The sequence below is a fragment of the Esox lucius genome, chromosome 9 (genome assembly GCF_011004845.1).
Source record: "Esox lucius isolate fEsoLuc1 chromosome 9, fEsoLuc1.pri, whole genome shotgun sequence".
NCBI lineage: Eukaryota > Metazoa > Chordata > Actinopteri > Esociformes > Esocidae > Esox > Esox lucius.
In genome coordinates, this window is record NC_047577.1 from 22,146,969 (window position 1) to 22,167,480 (window position 20,512).

Genomic DNA, 20,512 nt, shown 5'->3' on the forward strand with positions numbered 1-20,512 from the left:
CCATATTTTAAGAGTCCTTGTGTCTTTAAAATTTGTGATGACGTTTGGACCAAGAAGGAGATTAACAATCTGGGTGAAATCAGTTGGCTTAATTTCTTTATATTACATGTCTTTAAACAAAGTAATGTTTCAGGAACACTAATCTCATCTGTTCCTAACTACAAAAAAGATTTCAAAGACAAATTGAGATTGAGTGTCAATCCTCTTGGGCCTTTTGAGGTGAAATGACATGTGGTAAAGCTGTAGTAATTCCCACAACAGTTCCTGACATAGTCTTTTGCTCATTATAAGTTTAACATTTCCACTCTGTGTGAACTATGTTTTTTTTCTAAACTTTTATTCAAAAAACCCATTAAGTGAAAAGTGCTGAAAAGACGGCACCAAATTCAAAGGACCCAACAAAGGATCTTCAGAAGCTTAAATACATTTTTCATCCATGGTGCACTTACAATGACCTTCAGACTGTTCCCGTACAGATGCGTCTCAGCGCTAGATGTGTTGATTTTATGAGGTCATTCCTTAGTGTTCTCAAGCTCGCAATCTCTCTCTCAATCTCTCAATCTCTCAATCTCTGTCTCTCTCTCTGTCTTTCTGTCTCTCTCTCTGTCTTTCTGTCTCTCTCTCTGTCTTTCTGTCTCTCTCTCTGTCTTTCTGTCTCTCTCTCTGTCTTTCTGTCTCTCTCTCTGTCTTTCTGTCTCTCTCTCTGTCTTTCTGTCTCTCTCTCTGTCTTTCTGTCTCTCTCTCTGTCTTTCTGTCTCTCTTTCTGTCTCTCTTTCTGTCTCTCTTTCTGTCTCTCTCTCTGTCTTTCTGTCTCTCTCTCTGTCTTTCTGTCTCTGTCTCTCTCTCTGTCTTTCTGTCTCTGTCTCTCTCTCTGTCTTTCTGTCTCTCTTTCTGTCTCTCTCTCTGTCTTTCTGTCTCTCTCTCTCTCTGTCTCTCTGTGTCTCTCTCTCTCTCTCTCTCTGTCTCTCTGTGTCTCTCTCTCTCTCTCTGTCTCTTTCTGTCATGTGTTATCTGCATGACAAACCCTAGCAGTGAATGGAAAGTCCACAACTAGTGTCCCATGTCATTGTTTCATTCATTCAGACCTGACACTGTCAATAGCTCTCGCTCTCTCAAACACTCACTCCCTCAATCGTGCCAGCTCTTTATCTTTTTTTACTCTCTTATAGACACACCCTCTGTCAATTAACTGCCGTAATAGACAGCAGGTCAACCACAGTTTAGTGTGAGTATCCTTCTCCCTGAGTACAAGCTGGGACATGCTTGACTACTTCCTATTACGGAACAGTGTATTGACAATGTGACTTAAAATCACAGCTGTTGTTAAAGCTTAGATATCCTAACCCAACAGACTATTCTGGTGGCAAAGATGTCGTTTCAGCTTTTAATGGCAGAGCCTTTACCATGCGTTTTGCTGACCTGAAAAGCCTAATGGTCAGACCATTTCAACTAATACCGCTTAAAGTTCAAATAAAGAAATGTATGCATTCACTATGAAAATCTTTTTAATCCTAAATCAAATGCATGTACAATCTCAAATGTACTTGTTGAATTATTTATTCTTAGATAAAGACTGCTTCTTTATGCTACACGATGCTATTCGTTAGGAATTTCCAGCAAGTTACCTGAAGGACAGGCACAGTTGGCTCAGAGTTTGAAATGAGCAGGTTTCAAGGCCTCTGAGTGGAAATCTCATATCCAAGTCTATGAGATTAGGATTGCTGATATTGGGTCAGTGTTGCCTTCTAAATCATAACAAATGTTTATTAGAAGAGAAAGGGACCTGATCCTAGCTCGGCCCTCCCTTTGATGCTTCACAAAACACTGCTCACAAGTGATGGGAGTACAACCAAACTACTTCACTTTGCCTTTAGTGAACGAATCAGACAAGTGAGTTGCAGCCAAAATGTATGTTGTGAAACCTTGTGGCATTGCTAGGGCTTGGGGGCCATGCAAGCGTGAACGAACAAGCAACTTAAGCGTAAATCAGTGGAGAATGGCTAAATGCACAGGCAAACACAAATTGTCCTTAACCCTCATTCAGAATGTAGGCTACATGAATGGAGTATAAAATGAAAAGTTAACAACAAGAATCAAAGTTGCTTGGTAAGCGGCTACCTGAGAAACACTCGCCATCATACATCTGCGATCATTTAATCAGACTAATTAAAGGTGTTATAGTAATAGTCATCAAACTGTATCAATGTCATTCACAAATGGCTAATTAGCTGTTAAAGCGGCCAGTGGCAAAAGCTATACAGTTCATAGATGCTATTTGTGGTGGAGGAAAACCTAATAAATGTTACTGGGCAATTCCACGCAAATGTCAACCTTGCAGTGAAAAATTAAAGTTATCATAAAAAAATCAAAACCCCTTTCTAAGTTGTCCATTTGGATCTGTATTTTATTGTATTGATGTGCTGTCATGTAAATTTTAAGGACATTTCTGTTTATTCACCTCAGATAAGGTGTGCACAGATACTAAAATTGCTTTTTTTATACAAACCTATTTCATGCTTTAAAAAGAGGGATCAAAGACTCCTTTAATTATACTTTATGTTGATAGTAAGGATTTTGCAGAAAGATATATCTCAGCCACATGACTGAGATATAAATACGCTCACTTTGTTATAACTGCATTTCCCTTTAAATTTATAAAGGCTATATTTAGGAAGTCACGACGCTTAAGTGCTGTGTCACGTCCGTAACGATTTAAAGAATAAGTTTAGATTGTATAATCATTATTATTACAATTAATTTGAAACTTTATGTACAAAGCCAAAATATGTCCATTCTAGTTATGATTGACAAATCATCTCACTTAATTGCTCTAAACAACCTAATTATGCGTTACGGACGTGACCGTTACGGACGCTTCACATTAAATCATGCATGATTTGACCAGCGCATATTTGTTTAATTAATTAATGTATTTATTTATTTCAAGCAATATAATGACACATAACAAAGGCAATCAAGAAGCATTCTGATTAAATCAATACGAAAAGATAAATTCATCAACTTTACAATATAAATCGATCTATTTCTTGAAATGGAGTGGAAAGAAGTCAAACTTATTTAAACTCACCTTGGTCTTTCATCATTTTACTGTTAAAAAAAACCCACACATATATTAAATTGATCTCTATTACTGTACATCAGAACTTTTTAGAAATCAATGAATACTAGTACCATGGAGTGTGCGTGCGCGTGTTTGAGAGAGAGAGAGAAATATGAGACGCGCCTTCTGTGATGACTCACTTTCTTTCCCGCGCACGCCCTCTGTGGTCAATGGCAGTTATTTCTGTGGTGATTGTAGATCTGCGATTTCTGGACAAAATCTCTACTTTATTTGCAGTAATTGGTAAGTATTTTGGGCGTCTCTTTCACACAGATCGTCTTGATCCTCCTGACATCCAAACCAATATAAACGTGGCAAAAACCCATCGGGCCTAATGAAATGAAGTAATCATTGTGATTTTGACTTAAGACAATAACATTTCAATTATTATTTCAATGCATTGGCTAATTTTGCAATAATGTGGCTATTTTAAAGCACGATTGCGCATTCAACAACGCAAAACGTTTTTTTTTTTAAAACATTGCGATTAGTTTGACACAAAACATAATATTGCGATCATTGTGACATGATTGCTTTTTTGCATGCAAAAAAAAAAAAAACGCTCTCCAGACTGTTTGTTCTATATAGACACAGGCCAACACACTGTTACAATCAGACAGCGTTTCAATTCACTGACGGGACTGAGGGGAAACCGGTGCTCTTAACTGTATCTTAGCATTATCAATTCCATATCTTTAGGGGTCTAAAGTAAACACCTTGATGATAAAAACACATTATCAAGCAAGCAATATCATGCCCGAATTGAGTTTTGAACATGCTCACATGCCGGTTACAGTTTAGCAGCATGAGAGATATGCGTGAACTAATCTATAACACGGTGATTTCAGTTTAAATTTGATTAATTGTGCAGACTTACCTTACTGATGTCTCAGATGTTTGTTGTTTCAAATAAAAAGAGACACACAAAAAGGTCTCTGTTCAAGTTTTCCAGCGTCAGCCAAGTGATGATTTCGGAACGGTCATGTCCATAACGGAAAGAAGTCACATCCGTAACGTCCGTTTTTCCTCATAAATGGATTTTTCTAAACTAAAATAAATAATGTATGTTCTATAGAGAGCCGACACTCATCCATTCGGCTAGTATTATTTATTTTGGCTTGTGCATTTTAATTCACAGAATTTCAACAAAGTATATTGTCTCCCACAAACTCGCGTCTTTTTTTGTCACGTCCATAACGCATGTGTATTTCCCTCATATTAAATATAAAACGCATGTGTAGATTGATATTTTTCTAATGTCTGTACTCCTTTATTAAGGGAGTATGGACATATAAACAGACATTTAAATATATTGGTATTAAATGCATTTTCTGAGAATTTATATTTTATGTTTTGACTGCAAATGTCACGTCCATAACGCTGGAATTGCCCTACTCAGCTTAACACAATGGTTAATGGTGTCTAAAGAAATATTCAAACTTGTTGTTAATATGTAACAGAATTATATAATGTCAAGAGGCCATACCGACACTAAGCAGATGTATAGCTTGGTGGCTGCGTGGTTAAAGACACAGCCTTTCACGTGGACGATCCAGGTTTGAGGCTCAGCGATTGAATGTTTTTTTTTTTTTTGCGGGCTGGCTGAACTAGGCTTGCCTGGTTTATTTTTGGTTTTGCAAAAACTGCTTCTTCACTTTCCTGTGCAAAAAAGCTTAAACAAATACCAGGAAAAAAGGTAAATGCATTGGAATATGAAGTTCGACACATTCTTTAGACTTAAACTGAAGACATGTTTAAAAACAATAGGAGCCAAGTGCTAATGTATGTTAGAGGGTGAATCTTCTACACTCTAAAAAGAAAAGGTTCTAGGTGTTTTAGCAGTTCTTCACATTGACACTGTGGGGAACCCTTAAGTTCTTCCCAGTACTTTTTGACGGACTGCGTAAGCGGAGCTGGTCAAGCAGAACGAATGTCTCTTACTGACTGACTGAGTGAGTGAGCGACAGACCCTTGTTAAATCGCATGATTCTCTCGTCTTTTCACTCAAAGAAAAATTCAGTTATTGTCACCTATATTGATAGTTATTGTATCAATGTCGTTCACAAATGAAAGAAACTGATGTTGTGCCATGAAATGAAATAGCTTTGGCAGTGTAAAGTAAATCTTCAGTCTCGCTAGCAATTGTTCAATTCTTATAACTATTCAAAGTAGTAGGTAGAAACTAGTAGGCCTTTTACTGGATAAGCTGTTAAAACGGCCAGTGGCAAAAGCCATACAGTTTGTTGATGCTATTTGTGGTGGAAATAAACTTAATAAGAAATGTTTAACACAATGCTTAATGGTATCAAACTAAATATTCAAACTTGGCATGATTTTAATGCGTGACAAAATGATCCAATGTCGAGACCCAATTTTAAACTAATGTGTAAATTAGTATGTCCCAATTGGTTCCTACAATAGCTTTTCTAATTGAATGCGTTGTATGTAGTTTATCAACCCTGTTATACCTGTTGTTAGCTAATTTAAAGAACTGGTTTCGAGAACCGTGGAGTTTCAACTAATTGGTTTAACAACGCATAACATTCTGCACACATATAGCTTAGTATAGTGGTAGTGGTTGAAGACACAGCCTGACACATAGGAGACCCCGGTTTGAATCCAGTGAGGGCAACAGCATTCATTCCTTCTTATCGCGGGCCGGCCACTTGGCTTACCTGGTTCCTTGTCTTGTTTTTAAGCTGCACTAGGTAGGATTTTTTTCCCCTTAAAAAATAGTTTTGTTCCCCATAAACATTTTGTGAAAGCTAATGAGGTCCTCTAAGAGTTGTTTAGCAACACAGACAGCTCAGTGCCAGTGGAATGTCAATTTATAATTTTTGGAGCGTGCCGCTACTTTCCGGCCATTTCTGTTCCAGCAATTCCATTCCAGCAAGTCGCCTTCTGTGAGGCCGGCCATCCTCCCTGGCTTTTCAATACACTACTAGTCAACTCTTCATGTAGCTAGGCTACCAATACAATACCTCAGTCTCTCTTCACTGCTGAGTTGTGCAGCCCCACCTGTTTTTTAATTTCTAAAGAATGACCTTTGGTATGCAACTCATCACTTCCCTTAAGATTAAGACACTTGCGCCGACAGGGCCCCCCAAATCAGATTTCACACCCTACAGTCAGCGGTCTCTAAATGATCTGTGAGCTCTGCCTTTCCCATCTGCTTTAGCCAAGTGCGCTGACGCTAGCATCTAATGGCTAATGACGCCCTCTGCGTTTAGCCCATGGCCACAGTCCTTTCTTTGCCCTAAAGATATTACATCCTGTTACAGATTGTTTATAGTAGTGAACTTCCTGTAAATTTAACTCCTGTAGTTATTTCTGTAATTTACCTCCTTGTGTCCTGAACTATGATATTGTGGAAGTATCTTTTAGACAAGGTTTTTCTGCCTCAATATGCTAGGACTGAAACTTTCACAGTCACATAGAATAAATTACTCCAGTGAGTGTCCTGGTTTGAATTCACTAGGAACCAAACCGTGTGTAATAACGAAGGAGCTAAATATGCCTATCTAAATATTGTCCAATAAAAAAAAAAGTGAAATACATTTAGCTACAGTTTGCTTGCTAAGCTCATGTACTAAACATTTTAAAAATTAGCAGTTTAGTCACTTTAGGCAGGGATACAGCCATTTAAAAGCTGTCAAAAGAGGTGTTTTTTTATTTGGCTACATGTCAGTATAGAATTTAATATTTAGATTTTTTTTAAAGAAGATATGTTAGTTGACACCAGTTGTCAGCAAAACATGTGACAATTTTATTTGAACACTCAAACAACTTGACATTCCTTAAGTAAAACTGGCTTCCTTAAATAAGGCAGCATCAACTAGTGACATCAGGAGAAATTTGGAAAAAAACGCATCTGTTTGTCCTTTGACCTCCTCATGTTCTGAGTTCTTTCATGGGGATGCCAAGGCATATCGCAATTTCTTTGTAGCTTTTAACTAGCTCTTTCAAATCAAGTATTCAAGGGCTTCATAACTAATAAACACAATTGAATCAGGTGTGCTTGTTTTGGAAACACTGAATTACAGGGGGCCTCAGGAGAGATTTGAAAGCCACTATTCTAGTACGGGAACGTCCTGAAGAGTAATTCATACTGGTCCAAGGCACAACATTTGCACAATTCTTTTTTAATGAAGTTGTGGGACCAGAATTTTTCCAGAAAAAATAATGGAAAAGTTATTTGATATGACAATTAATATTTTCCATAAAATGTAGGAAGAAATTTGTTTTATTTATTTACAAATGTTTGCCTATTTTGTATCCAAAAGATGGGGAGGACATTTTTAAGTTTTTCGGAATACATCAAATTGTTTCCACTCATTGTCCATTTTCCCCCAGCATACTGCGCTTACGCTTACTATTGTAGATCAGTCAGTGGGTGTCCATGAGAAAATACGAAACCACCTCCTTGTTCCAGAGATTCTAGTGAACAACCCTGTTTCCAAAAGAATTATGCAGGGACACTGCATAAAATGCCAATAAAAACAGAATGCAATGACTTCCAAACGTATCCCTATATTTAATTGAAAATAGTACATTAACAACGTATCAAATGTTGAAACTGAGAAAGGTTATTGCACTATGTTAAATAGTTTTGCCACTGGCCCAACAATTTATTTTTGAAACTTACTGGCCCCAAAAAATGTTTTACAGTCTCTCCTTCTGAACATTTTAATTTATCAATGTTCCAGCATATAACAAAATACATGTGTTACTTAACATGTTTAATATTTTATGAAATGCATTCTTGATATATAAGACAAAAAATATTTGTATATTTCTTTCATCACATTTCTAATGATAAAAATGAATAAAAAGATCAACAAAACATTTGACTTTTAAACAAAACACTAACTCATTCATCCCCGGAGGAACAAGGCGAGCGGCTACTGTATGCAGTTGTTAAGTTGTGCAGTCACCCAATGGGCATCTGCATTTAAATTCCTGATTAACATTACCAAGGGACCTCAAGAGGGATTGTCACCCCCCTGCTTTGCTGTCCTGCAGACCCGGTGCTGTCAGCTATTGCCATAGCTGGTCAGGGACTGTTTGCCAAAGTTGTCAGTGCCTTTGTAACAAGAAACCAAACATGCCTAGTTCAGCCGGCCCACAATAAAAGTTGATGATCATTGTTGCCCTCCCCTGGATTCGAACACGGCTCCTTCACATAAGAGGGTCTTTTTAACCCCTACACCACTGAGCTATATATCTGTCGTTGGTATAGACTGAGTAACGTTTCTTACATCCACCACAAATTGCATCTATGACTTGCTTAGGCCACTGGCCGTTTTAACAGCTTATTAGCCGTTTGTGAATGACATTGATACAATACCTATCAATATAGTTGACGATAACAGACTTTTTCATCAAGTGAAAAGACCAGAGAAACATGTACCCAGAGACATTTTTGTCCATCCGGAACAAATCCTAATGCATGATTGAAAATCCACCAGAAATAGTCACAATATAACAGTAAACAGTTTTATTTTAAGCTTCCTATAATGTAGCTACTGAAGGTTGTAGCCAGCGAAGTGTTTGTCTATCCAGAACAAATCCTCTTTTGCCGCTATCCGTTTTAACAGCTTATTAGCCATTTGTGAATTAGATTGATACAGTATCTATCAGTATAGGTCATGATAACTTTTTCGTCAAGTGAAAAGACTAGAGAATCATGTAGCCAGCGAAGTGTTCCTGTTGTCTATCCTGTTAGGCTTCCTATAATGTAGCTACTGAAAGTTGTAGCTAGCAGAGTTTGTCTGTCCTGAACAAATCCTAAGGGGTAATGTGATTTGACTGTCACAGGAGTTGAAACCGGAAACCTGTTGCTCTGTAGTCCATATCTCTAACCACTACACTATTTTACAAGGGTCAGTCAGTCTGTCAGGCACTCAGTCAGTCAGTAATAGACATTTGCTCTTCTAGGCCGTCACAAACGGTTTGATGTTTGCAGACATCTTAGTGTTGCCTGTCTCGTTAAAACGCTCCACAAAAAGACAGCAAATGTGGCTAATTTGTCGGTTTTGGGGTTGCACGCTGTGTCACAGTAGGTTGTCGCAAACATATGGTTAATTGCAGGCTTGAATATAATTTCCCCATTTTAGTAATCTTTTTCATACTTCCCTTGTTTATTTTCATGAAGCCATTCAAATAGCATTGTGGAGCTAATCATTAGTTTCATCATCAATCGAAAGGGATTCACGTTACGTTTCCATCACACTTTTTTCCTTACACCTTTTTCTTTGCGTGGATTCTTGGGTGATAGGATGATCACAGAATGCAATTTTTGAGTACATCAATACCTCCCAGAAAACCTCCTGAAATAACTAAATTTGCTAAATTATATTGTAGTGCTTGATATTTCAAGTGTTGGGTGTGATGCTGGGACTCCAGGTACACCATAGGTGTCAATCCATTTGTAGTAAGAGCTGTGAGGTGAGATGCTTTGAAACAATCTCTTCATGGGAAGGAAAGTGTATAGAATCTGTTCATGCAGTATTTGGATGATTTTACATTTTAGTCATTTAGAAGAGGCTTTTATCCAAAACGACTTACAGGACTTTAGGGTTTTGCTTAAAGACAGAATGATGTTTAACCTTGCCATTTCAGGGAATAAGCTACCTGCTGACCCATTTAGACATCTACACTATATTCGAAACCATAAACACTATCTTGAACTAACTACTACAATGATGTAAATATTTCAATGAACTATCTTAAGTGGGTCACTAGCAAACACTTGTCACATTCCAGTGGCAAAAAATATTTGTCTGGGAATGTTGAGGGGGTCATTAAGGCGTCACACATGGGCAACCTCAGAATTTGACGCTGACTCCTCAATCCTTGCCATGCGTGCCCAGAGTACAGCTGGCAGTGTTCCAAAGTAAATCCAGGTTTCGAGTCCAAGGTTAACAACTTATGTGCCTATGATTAGGGACTTCCCAAATGTGTTATTGTTGTTGGCATCAGTTTCTAAATAAAAAGTAATAGTTATGCCAGTGTGTAAAGAAAAGAAAAAAAAAAAAGAACACTGGCTTTTTTGAACAACAAAGAATTATTGGGGCTGTGACATTATTACAGTTCAGTCGGGAAAGCTCTTATGTTGCTCACCTCCAATCTATCTTGCAGCACACATCTGTGGACGGCTACCAGGAACCACCAGCCCCACCAGCCAAGTCTGGGAGTCGACACAGTCTCCCAAGATGTCGGAACTCTGTGGCGTCCACTACGGAGGAGCAGCCTCACATTGGAAACTATCGGCTGCTCAAGACCATTGGCAAGGGGAACTTTGCCAAAGTGAAGCTGGCCCGGCATTTACTAACGGGACGGGAGGTGAGCTTCCTTATTATGAATATTACACTTATTTAGTGTAGCCAAAACCTGGTTATTTAGAGAGAAATCCTGTTTTTGCCAGACCGAGTAAGGAGAGCAGGCCAAGAAGAGCGAATGTCTCTTACTGACTGACTGAGTGAGAGTGACTGACTGACTGACTGAGTGAGAGTGACTGACTGACTGAGTGACTGGCTACCACTTGTTAAATAGCATAGTGGTTAGCAACACGGACCTGTAAACAATAGGTCCCGCGTTCGAATCTCATCACAGTCAAAACCAATTATGCATTAGGATTTGTTCCAGTTAGACATATCTGGATACAACCTTCAGTAGCTACATTGTAGTAAGCCTAAAATAAGACTGTTTATGGTTATATTGTGACTATTACTGGTGGATTTTCGAAGTACACATATGTTCATGATTTTTGGATCAGGATAGACAAAAACCTTGCTGGCTACAACCTTTTGTAGTTACGTTATATTAAGCCTAAAATAAAACAGTTTATATTGCAAGTATTTCTGGTGGATTTTCGAAGTACGCAGCCGTGCATGATTTTTTGGGGTAATATAGGCTGGATGAAAATCCCTTGGGCAGTAAAAGAGTAGGGGTTTCCAGAATTAACATCTATATATATTAACAACGTCTTTTCACTTGACGAATAAGTCAGTTATCGTCACCTACAGTGAGTGAATCTTATTTTTTATCCCCTGCTGATTTTGTACATTTGCCCACTGACAAAGAAATGATCAGTCTATAATCATTACAATGCAAATCAATTTATAAAATTTTTGACATGCGTTATCGAGATTTTTTATTTTATTCTGGCTCACTGTACAAATAAACCTACCATTAAAATTATAGATTGATAATTTCTTTGTCAGTGGGCAAACATACAAAATCAAAAGGGGATCAAATATTTTTTCCGTCACTGTATATTGATAGTTGTTTCAATGTCATTTACGAATGAAAGAAAAATGAACTTTGTGCCATGAAATTAAATAGCTTTGGCAGGGTAAGGTTCATATACAGTCTCGCTAGAAATTGCTCAATTCTTATGACAATTCCAAGTAGATACTAGTAATCCTATTACTGTCTAATAAGCTATTAATACGGCCAGTGGCAAAAGCTATACATTTTATAGATATGCATTTTATAGATGTTATATGTGGTGGAGGTAAACTTACTGACAACATTTTAATGTTGAAATGCAATACCCCCAATGGCCAAACATAGCACTGTGGCGTAGTGGTTTAGGACACAGCCTCTCACATGGGTTTGAGTCCAGTGACGGCAACAACAGTTATCACTTTTAATTGTGGGCCGGCTGAACTAGGCTTGCCTGGTTCCTTTTCTGGTTATCTTTTGCGAAATATTACATTAGTGAAGCACGCTGTTTCGAGGATATACACTACTGTTCGGAAGTTTGGGGTCCAAATTTCCATGAAAACATACATGAAATTAGTTTGTATAGGAAATATAGTAAAAGTTATAGGAAATATCGTCATTGAGATTGTTGGAAATTATGATTTTTAATTAATTATAATAGTGTCTTTCAAACTTTACTTTTGTCAACGAATCCTCCATTTGCTGCAGTTACAGCGTTGCGGACATGTCATTCTAGATCTGAATTTGTTGAGGTTATCTGAAGAGATTTCACCCCATGCTTCCTGAAGCACCACCCGCAAGTTGGATTGGTTTGATGGGCATTTTTTACATGTCATACGGTCAAGCTGCTCCCACAACAGCCCAATTGGGTTTAATTTCGGTGACTGTGCTGGCCACTCCATTATTGACAGAATACCAGCTGAATGCTTCTTCGCTAAATAGTTATAGCCTACCTTCTTCATGATTCCTTTTACCCTGTACACATTTCCCAATTTACTACCACCAAAGCACCCCCAGACCATTACATTACCTCCACCATGCTTGACAGATAGCATCAAGCACTCCTCCAGCATCTTTTAATTTGGTCTGTGTCTGACATAGGTTGTTCTTTGTGATCCGAACCCCACATACTTAAGAGTTGTCTGTCCATAACACCTTTTTCAAATATTCCTCTGTCCAGTATGTGTTCTTTTGCCCATCTTAATCTTTTCTTTTTATTGGCCAGTCTGAGTTATGGCTTTTCCTTTGAAATCCCAGAGTTGCCTCTTTACTGTTGTCATTGAGACTGGTTTTATGCGGATACTATTTAATGAAGATGCCAGTTAAGGACCTGTGAGGTTTCTATTCTTCAAATTTGTCCTCTTACTCAGTTGTGCACTCTCTTTCTATTCTGGTTAGAGCCAGTTTGTGTTGATCTGTGAAGGGAGTAGTAAACAGCGTTGTACAAGATCTTGGCAATTTCTCACATGGAATAGCTTTAATTTCTCAGAACAAGAATGGACTGACAAATTTCAGAAGAAAGTTCTTTGTTTCTGGCCATTTTGAGCCTGTAATCAAACCCACCATTCCTGAGGCTGAACTAGTCTGAATGAGGCCAGTTTGGTCGCTTCTTTAATCAGTGCAACAATTTTCAGCTGTTGGGCAATTGGGCGCTTAGTCTGCTTGCCTGGACCTCTTGGTGAGATCATTTTTGATGAGGACACCAAGGAACTTGAGGTCGGAGACTCTCATTACTTCAGCTCCATCGATGTGTATGGGAGTGTGATCCCTCCCTCTGCCACTTCCTGAAGTCCACAATCATCTCCTTAGTCTTGCAGACATTGAGAGAGAGCCAAGTCACTTACCTTCTCTCTGTATTTGGTCTCATTGTTGGAAATTTGTCCCAGGATGGTGGTGTCGTCCGCAAACTTAAGTTTGACGTTGGAGCTGTGTGTGGTCACACAGTCCTGTGTGAACAAGGAGTACAGGAAGGGACTGAGTATGCAGCCCTGAAGGGCTCTGATGCTCAGGGTCAGTGCAGAGGTTGCCCATTCTCACTACCTGGGGTCTACTCATCAGAAAGCCCAGGATCTATTTGTAAAGGGAGGTGTTAAGACCCAGGGTCCTGAGCTTAGGGACAAGCTTAGCGGGCACAATAGTGTTGAAAGCTGAGCTGTTGTCCACAAACAGCATCCTCACGTATGTGCTTCCCTTTGCCAGGTGGGAGAGAGCGGTGTGTGCAGTCAGGGCGATGGCATCGTCCATAGATCTGCTAGTGCTGTATGCAAATTGAAGGGGGTCCAAGGTGTCAGGAAGGGTGTAACAGATGTGGGTTTGTCAGCACTTCATGAGGATGGAGGTCAGTTTTACAGAGCATTAGTCATTCTGGCAGGTGATGGAAGATTTCTTTAGCATTTGGACAATGGTGGTCTGCTTGAAGCGGATGGGGACTCCTGACTTAGACAAGGAGGGTTTGAATATAGAGGTGAAAACATCCACTAGCTGGTCGGTGCACCCCCTGAGTACACAGTCTGGAATAACATTGTGCCCTGGTGACTTCAGAGGGTTCACTCTTTTTAAAGTTCTTCTGTCAACCGTGGCTAGGGATAGAGTGCAGTCGTCCTGGTCTTGAAGTAATGAATTGCAACTACTCACATTCTTATACAGTGGGGAGAACAAGTATTTGTTACACTGCCGATTTTGCAGTTTTCCTACTTACAAAGCATGTAGAGGTCTGTCATTTTTATCAAAAGTACACTTCAACTGTGAGAGACAAAATCTAAAACAGAAATCCAGAAAATTACATTGTATGATTTTTAAATAATTTGTATTTTATTTGCATGACATAAGTATTTTTACCACCTACCAACCAGTAAGAATTCCGGCTCTCAGAGACCTGTTATTTTTCTTTAAGAAGCCCTCCTGTTCTCCACTCATTACCTGTATTAACTGCACCTGTTTTCACTCGTTACCTGTATAAAAGACACCTGTCCACACACTCAATCAAACAGACTCCAACCTCTCCACAATGGCCAAGACCAGAGAGCCGTGTAAGGACATCAGGGCTAAAATTGTAGACCTGCACAAGGCTGGGATGGGCTACAGGACAATAGGCAAGCAGCTTGGTGAGAAGGCAACAACTGTTGGCGCAATTATTAGAAAATGGAAGAAGTTCAAGATGACGGTCAATCTCCTTCGTTCTGGGGTTCCATGCAAGATCTCACCTCGTGGGGCATCAATGATCATGAGGAAGGGGATCATGAGGGATCAGCCCAGAAATACATGGCAGGACCAGCGACAGCCCCGAAACCTGAAGGATCTGGAGAAGGTCTGTATGGAGGTGTGGGCCAAAATCCCTGCTGCAGCGTGTGCAAACCTGGTCAAGAACTACAGGAAACGTATGATCTCTGTAATTGCAAACAAAGGTTTCAGCACCAAAAAGTTCTGCTTTTCTGATGTATCAAATACTTATGTCATGCAATAAAATGCAAATGGATTTTTGTTTTAGGTTCTGTTACTCACAGTTAAAGAGTACCTATGATAAAAATGACAGACTTCTACATGCTTTGTAAGTGGGAAAACCTGCGAAATCGTCAGTGTATCAAATACTTGTTCTCCCCACTGTAATTGAGTAGCTTTTCGGTGTATTTGTACTTTTATGAGTAATTTTTAAAGGGTGTACTTTTACTTAAGTACATTTTGAAGGAAGTAAAGTACATTTTCAAAACCATCCGTTACGGAGTACTATCTAGAAAAACGATACAAAACATAATGGCAAGTACATAAAATGTGTGCCTTTTGTAGCAGCTATTCACTTGTTGGTCACTGACTAGTAACATGACAAGATGGACCAATACAATTCAATTTCACACATTGCGCCAAAACGGTACAATCACAGCTGGTTATGCGAACCAAATGATGATCAGTAGCAGGAGTGTCTAACAGTAAAAAAAGGTAGCTACATGCCATGAAAAAAGGTTTCCTAATCAGCTTGCCTGCATCTGCCGCCTGTGAGCATCTTTTCAGTTGTGCTATACTACTCTTCACTTTTAAGTGAGCCAGGATAGACTAAATTAACTTAGAAAATGTGCTCCTATTGAAACTGAATGGCATATTCAAAGAGAAGTGAAGTGAGTCAAGTGTTTAAAAGGTAGTTCCACAAAAAATTTGAAGATTTAATATTTAATCAGCTGTGCTGGATCTTGTTTTAATGTTTTATGGAACATGTAGCAGGTCAAGCATTACATACAAACAATACTACATATACAGTTGTAGTATATAGAGAAGTGTTTTTATATTCATTTGTTTGTGAAGCTTGCATTCAAATAGCATACCCTTTTTACATGAACAACTTATTGTAAAAGAAGAATACAAATAACCATCAGAATTGAAGTAGCAATACATTTTAGTAGTAACTTTTTTTACTACTTTTTAAATGTGCTACCTTGTACTTTTACTTGAGTACTTTTACACCAGTACTTTTACTTCTACTTGATTACAATTTCTTTAAAGTAACAGTACTTCTACTTGAGTAGGATTTTACAGTACTAGTTCCTCCCCTGGGTAATGGATTCCTCACTCCAGTGCTGAACTGCCCAAAGAACCGGTTCTGCATGTTTTAGTCATTGTCATGTACAACATTAACAATGTCTACACTGTATTTCTGATCAATTTGATGTTATAGACAAAAAACTTTCAAAGTGACCCAAAACGTTTGAGCTGTAGTGTATATTTTTGGGGTATGTCATTAGTGATGGCTGTAGGAAGGAAAAACTGGTTCTAACCGTAAAGGGAGGCAGGGGAGAGCATTCCTTGGCCAAAAACCATGATTCAACTTGAGCCTGACCTACCGCAATGAGTAACTAGAGCGCGACAAGACAATGAAACACTCTTTCACAACCCAGTTGGTGATCTTTAAATTAACCGAGGCTGAAGGTACTTACCCAACAAAGAATCTCCCAACAGAGAACAAAAACACAGATTAGCACATGGTCTGCGTCTACTTGAATTACAGTGTTACTTGATTGAGTTAGCACCACAGCCCACTCATCAATGTCATGTTAAGTATATTCCGTCTTTCCTTGAATTAGTCAACTTTCATCTGCTTGCTAACAGTAAGCTATGTCATCCGGGTTAAAATTAAGAGACCAGTGGTCTCTTAATTTTTACCTCGCAGTCGTCTCTTAATTTTTACCTTTCTGTTCCTCACTCAAAACCTTCCTTACCAACTGTTTTGGAAAGGAAAGAAAAAGGTGCAGTGGTTTCTTAATTTTTTCCGGAGCTGTATAATTGATAATTGATTGTAAACAACAAACACGTGTGAAGGAGTGCATGTTATAAAAACGACTTGTGACCCAATGACGCAAAGGCAGAAATATTTGCACACACAGAAAATGTTACAAGTAAATACTTTGTAACTCCCCATCTGCTTTTAAAAGGCAGATTTGAAACGAACAGTGCATCTTGGGAAATACTGGCTGTTCATAAAAAAACTGGCCAAAATGTTTCCACTGTTTTCTAATCTTTAATGGACGTCAAATTTGTAGCTCTAGGTCTACTGGGTGAATGTAGCTATAATCCATGCCCTTGTGACAGCATCTATTCCTCCTCTGTCCACAACTGCCTCATATGAGGTTTGAACCAGTACCAACTTCAAATCACCCATGAAGTTTAGTTACAATCACCCCAAAAACTTTCTGCCCTTGTGAAGCAAAATAAAGAACTTCAGTGCATGGAAAATGCATCCAACCATGTCATTTTCAGCCTTTTTATAGTTTTCACATTCATACAGTTGTCACGTTTCAGAAAGAATATATCAGGCTTTGGCATTTCATTCATGTTTGGTGTTTACGGTCATTATATCTGCAATAAACAGGTGTGAAATCGTTAGGTTCAAATCCTTCTAGTAATGTTTACCTTTAAGAAAAAGAGGTAACCATATGGATGCACTGGTTGGCCTCACCACCCATTAACTTAAACTGCTCATCAGTTCGCTTTCTGTCTTGGCCAAAAGGTCAACCCAGTTTGAAAGTCTACTTTAGAAACACTTTTGTTGAGTACTCTGTCTGTGTTGGTTAAATTATTGATGCAACATACATCAGCACTTTCACTGGAGCATTGAATATAGAGGTTGTGAAATCAGACATTCTGTTATGCCCACTCAGAGGGTGGCTGATAAGATGCAAGCGCTCAGGAGTAAACCAATAATGGTGGCCAACTGCATATCCATACTTCTGAAGAGGACAGGCTGATCTTTGCAAAGTAGGCATATTCTATGCTGCCTATAATTTGCATTGCGCTTGTGTGATCTCCTATCCCTAAAATTATTCAGTATGTTGATTATAGTGATTATGGCTCGTTGTAGTCATGACGACTGATGCAATCTTTTTCAGAGAAGCTTTAAAGTTCTTAACGCCACATGCGGGCAATTTGGTATTCATCTTTAAAGGCGCAATCGGTGACTTTCACGCCAAAAGGCTCTCTGCACTATATCTGTGGGAGTTTATATGGTCAAATGGAACTGCCAGTGACCTATTAAAGCATTTTTAAAGAACACTCATGCTCAAGAGTTTGGACAAAAACATAGGCCCAGATTAATGAACTTCCTCTCCTTCTTTCCTGGTTATGAAGAAGCTATTAAGAGGTATTAAGCGCCACCACATAATGGCAAGACTGCAGAACTGCACCTGCTCAGATGTGAACACACAACCCTCTGTTCTGTATCTGATCGACAGATTGCATCATGACATGACAAAACCTCCTGGCCTAGGTTTTGATGGCTTAAATGGCTGTAAGCCGCCTTTCTCTGTAGGCATGTGGGCATTCTGTAATATCTGAGGTTTTTCTTACTCAGTGTTTTATTGGATGCATTTTCATTTAAAGGATTGATTTTCATTTACCAATGTAAAAGGAGCCAGTCGAGCCTCAGTCACCTCTTTAGACATTTCTGATAAGAGCAATGTTTGCTCGAAATTACTGTTGAGGGCACCCAGTACACATACCACCTCCACACACAATATACATATAGTCACAGCTGTGTGCACTAGTTCATCTCGTACTGTCCAATATTCAAAACCTTCAGGTCTGAATAGATTTCCAATATGACCCTTAGTTACCGAACCAAGGCTGTGAAATCTGCACATTGGTGACACTCCGTTCTGAGGAACCCCCCCCCACTAGCAAGGATGCTACAGCACCATTTTAATCCCAACTTCCTGCCTGTGTCCTACATTGTACCACATTCCCCAGATAGGGTGCTAGTCAAAAATAGGGCACAGAGAAGGGTGCCATTTGCGACAGTGTCCCTCTTGCATTCTATCTATCCATTCTATCTCTCTATTTCTCTCTATATATATCTGTCTGTCTCTGGTAAACCTAGGTTAGGATTAGTGGATAAAAAACGATTGTTGAACACAAAATGGGTCACAGGGCTTTGGCCTGTGATTGGTGTTTAATGTGTCAATTTTTTTTCTCCTCCCATAGGTTGCGGTGAAGATAATAGACAAAACTCAATTGAACCCCACTAGTCTACAGAAGGTAAGATTCACTATCATACCTCTTTTTTCCTCTCATCTCTCTGTAGCCTCTGTTTCTCTCTGTTCATTTACAATTTAAAGGGCTTTTTTACATAGGATCCTTTTGTTTCCATTCTCCAAGCATGTGAAAAAAAAAATATAGATATAATAAATAACACAAAATATTTGTTATTTCAGATAAACAAAAGCGTTTGAAGGTTGTACGTTTTGTAAAAATGAAAGACTGAAACGGGAAAATAAACTGATGACTATTGGTTATGTTTACAATGTTCTTAGTGCTCTTCTAATGGAAGTCTTTGAAAATCTTTGAGTCTGTATTATCAGAGGGAATTTGTGTTTTCTCCACATAATTTTCTGTGTAATAGGCATGGTCTGTGATCTTCCTGAGAGCCAGCCTATGTTGGAGTCTTTCAATAACAAGGCCATGCTCACAGCCTGTATAGTCAAGGTTTTTCTGAAATTTGGACCAGCGATTCTGCCACTGTGTACACTGTTTAGGGCAAGGTAATGTTCCAATTTGTTCTCTGGTCCGCAGTATCAAATAGTTATTTTAGTTTTCTCATGATTTGGTTGGTCCTAACTTTGTTTATACTCTTGTTTTCTCTCTCGTGCTCTCTGTTTCTCAGTTTTTCTTTCTCTCTTTCCATCTCTCCTCTATCTCTCCCATCACGTGAGGAGGGATCAGATGATGAAATTAGTACAGCCTCCTTTTGGGGTATTGTGTATAAGAGCCATAGACACACTGGGTCCTCCATTATTGCCCCAAGCCATTCACAACAACAACAATCTGATATGGTTTTTAATCCATTTGCGATATCACAGAACTTTAGGTGCTTAATTACAATTATTTGTGGGTTTGTAAGAGACATTGAATGGTTATTACCTTTGTAACATGCAGTGCTTCCCTTGATGCTGAGATAACATTGGTGTTTGGTCTTCGTGGTAAGTTCAACCTTGTTGTGTCTTCGCTGCAGATTACTTATCAATCCCTGAACATATCTCTGGTTTAACATATCAATCCTTTTACTATAGAAAACATTTCTGAGAACCGTCAGCAAATGTGTGGCGAGTTGCTATTTGCCCCACTATTTTTCAATGCAGTATCGTGCACATTCAATGTATCTACTATTATAAATGTAAAAAAAACAATTTTGCAACGGAAAAACTAAAAGTGTATTTCTTGCAATTGAACAAGTTAATAAAATAGTACATTTCATGCCTCATATGCTGACTGCAACAGCTGAAGTCACCTGCCAGTCACAGTGATTGCCTAGCTACAGCCATCTTGGCCCCAGAGGCAGAGCATCGACCACGCCTCTCAAGAACTCATTGCTTATTAACTCTAGTAATCGTCAGAATCGAGTCAGGGCAGATGGTTACTAGCTACTTTCTTTGCTCATGTTCCGCCATCGCCTGCCTCAGACTGGTCCCCAAGACAACGGCCCACGATATGTCCCAAATGTTGTTCCACCACTTTTGGACATGTGGTGCCACCTCTGCTTTCAAAGTGAATGTTGTTTGCACAACATTCACTTTTCAGACTTGATTCCTTGTCCCTTATGTCCCTTATGTCCCTTTATCCCTGTATTTTTGTCATAGCATCAGTGTGCCCTGGGATGTTCTTTCTGAAATATCAGATATTATTAAT

At 38.9% G+C, this 20,512-nt stretch overlaps 1 protein-coding gene across 3 annotated transcripts in view; it reads left to right on the forward strand.

Annotated features, from left to right (window-relative positions):
* mark1 (MAP/microtubule affinity-regulating kinase 1) overlaps positions 1 to 20,512 on the forward strand; it is a 90,341-nt gene that overhangs the window by 18,912 nt on the left and 50,917 nt on the right. For all 3 annotated transcript variants that reach the window (XM_010898592.5, XM_020049832.3, XM_010898593.5), the window contains exons 2-3: positions 10,262 to 10,465; positions 18,812 to 18,865. In XM_010898592.5, coding sequence (XP_010896894.1) covers positions 10,262 to 10,465; positions 18,812 to 18,865 — 258 coding nt within the window. The remainder of the gene's footprint in view (positions 1 to 10,261; positions 10,466 to 18,811; positions 18,866 to 20,512) is intronic.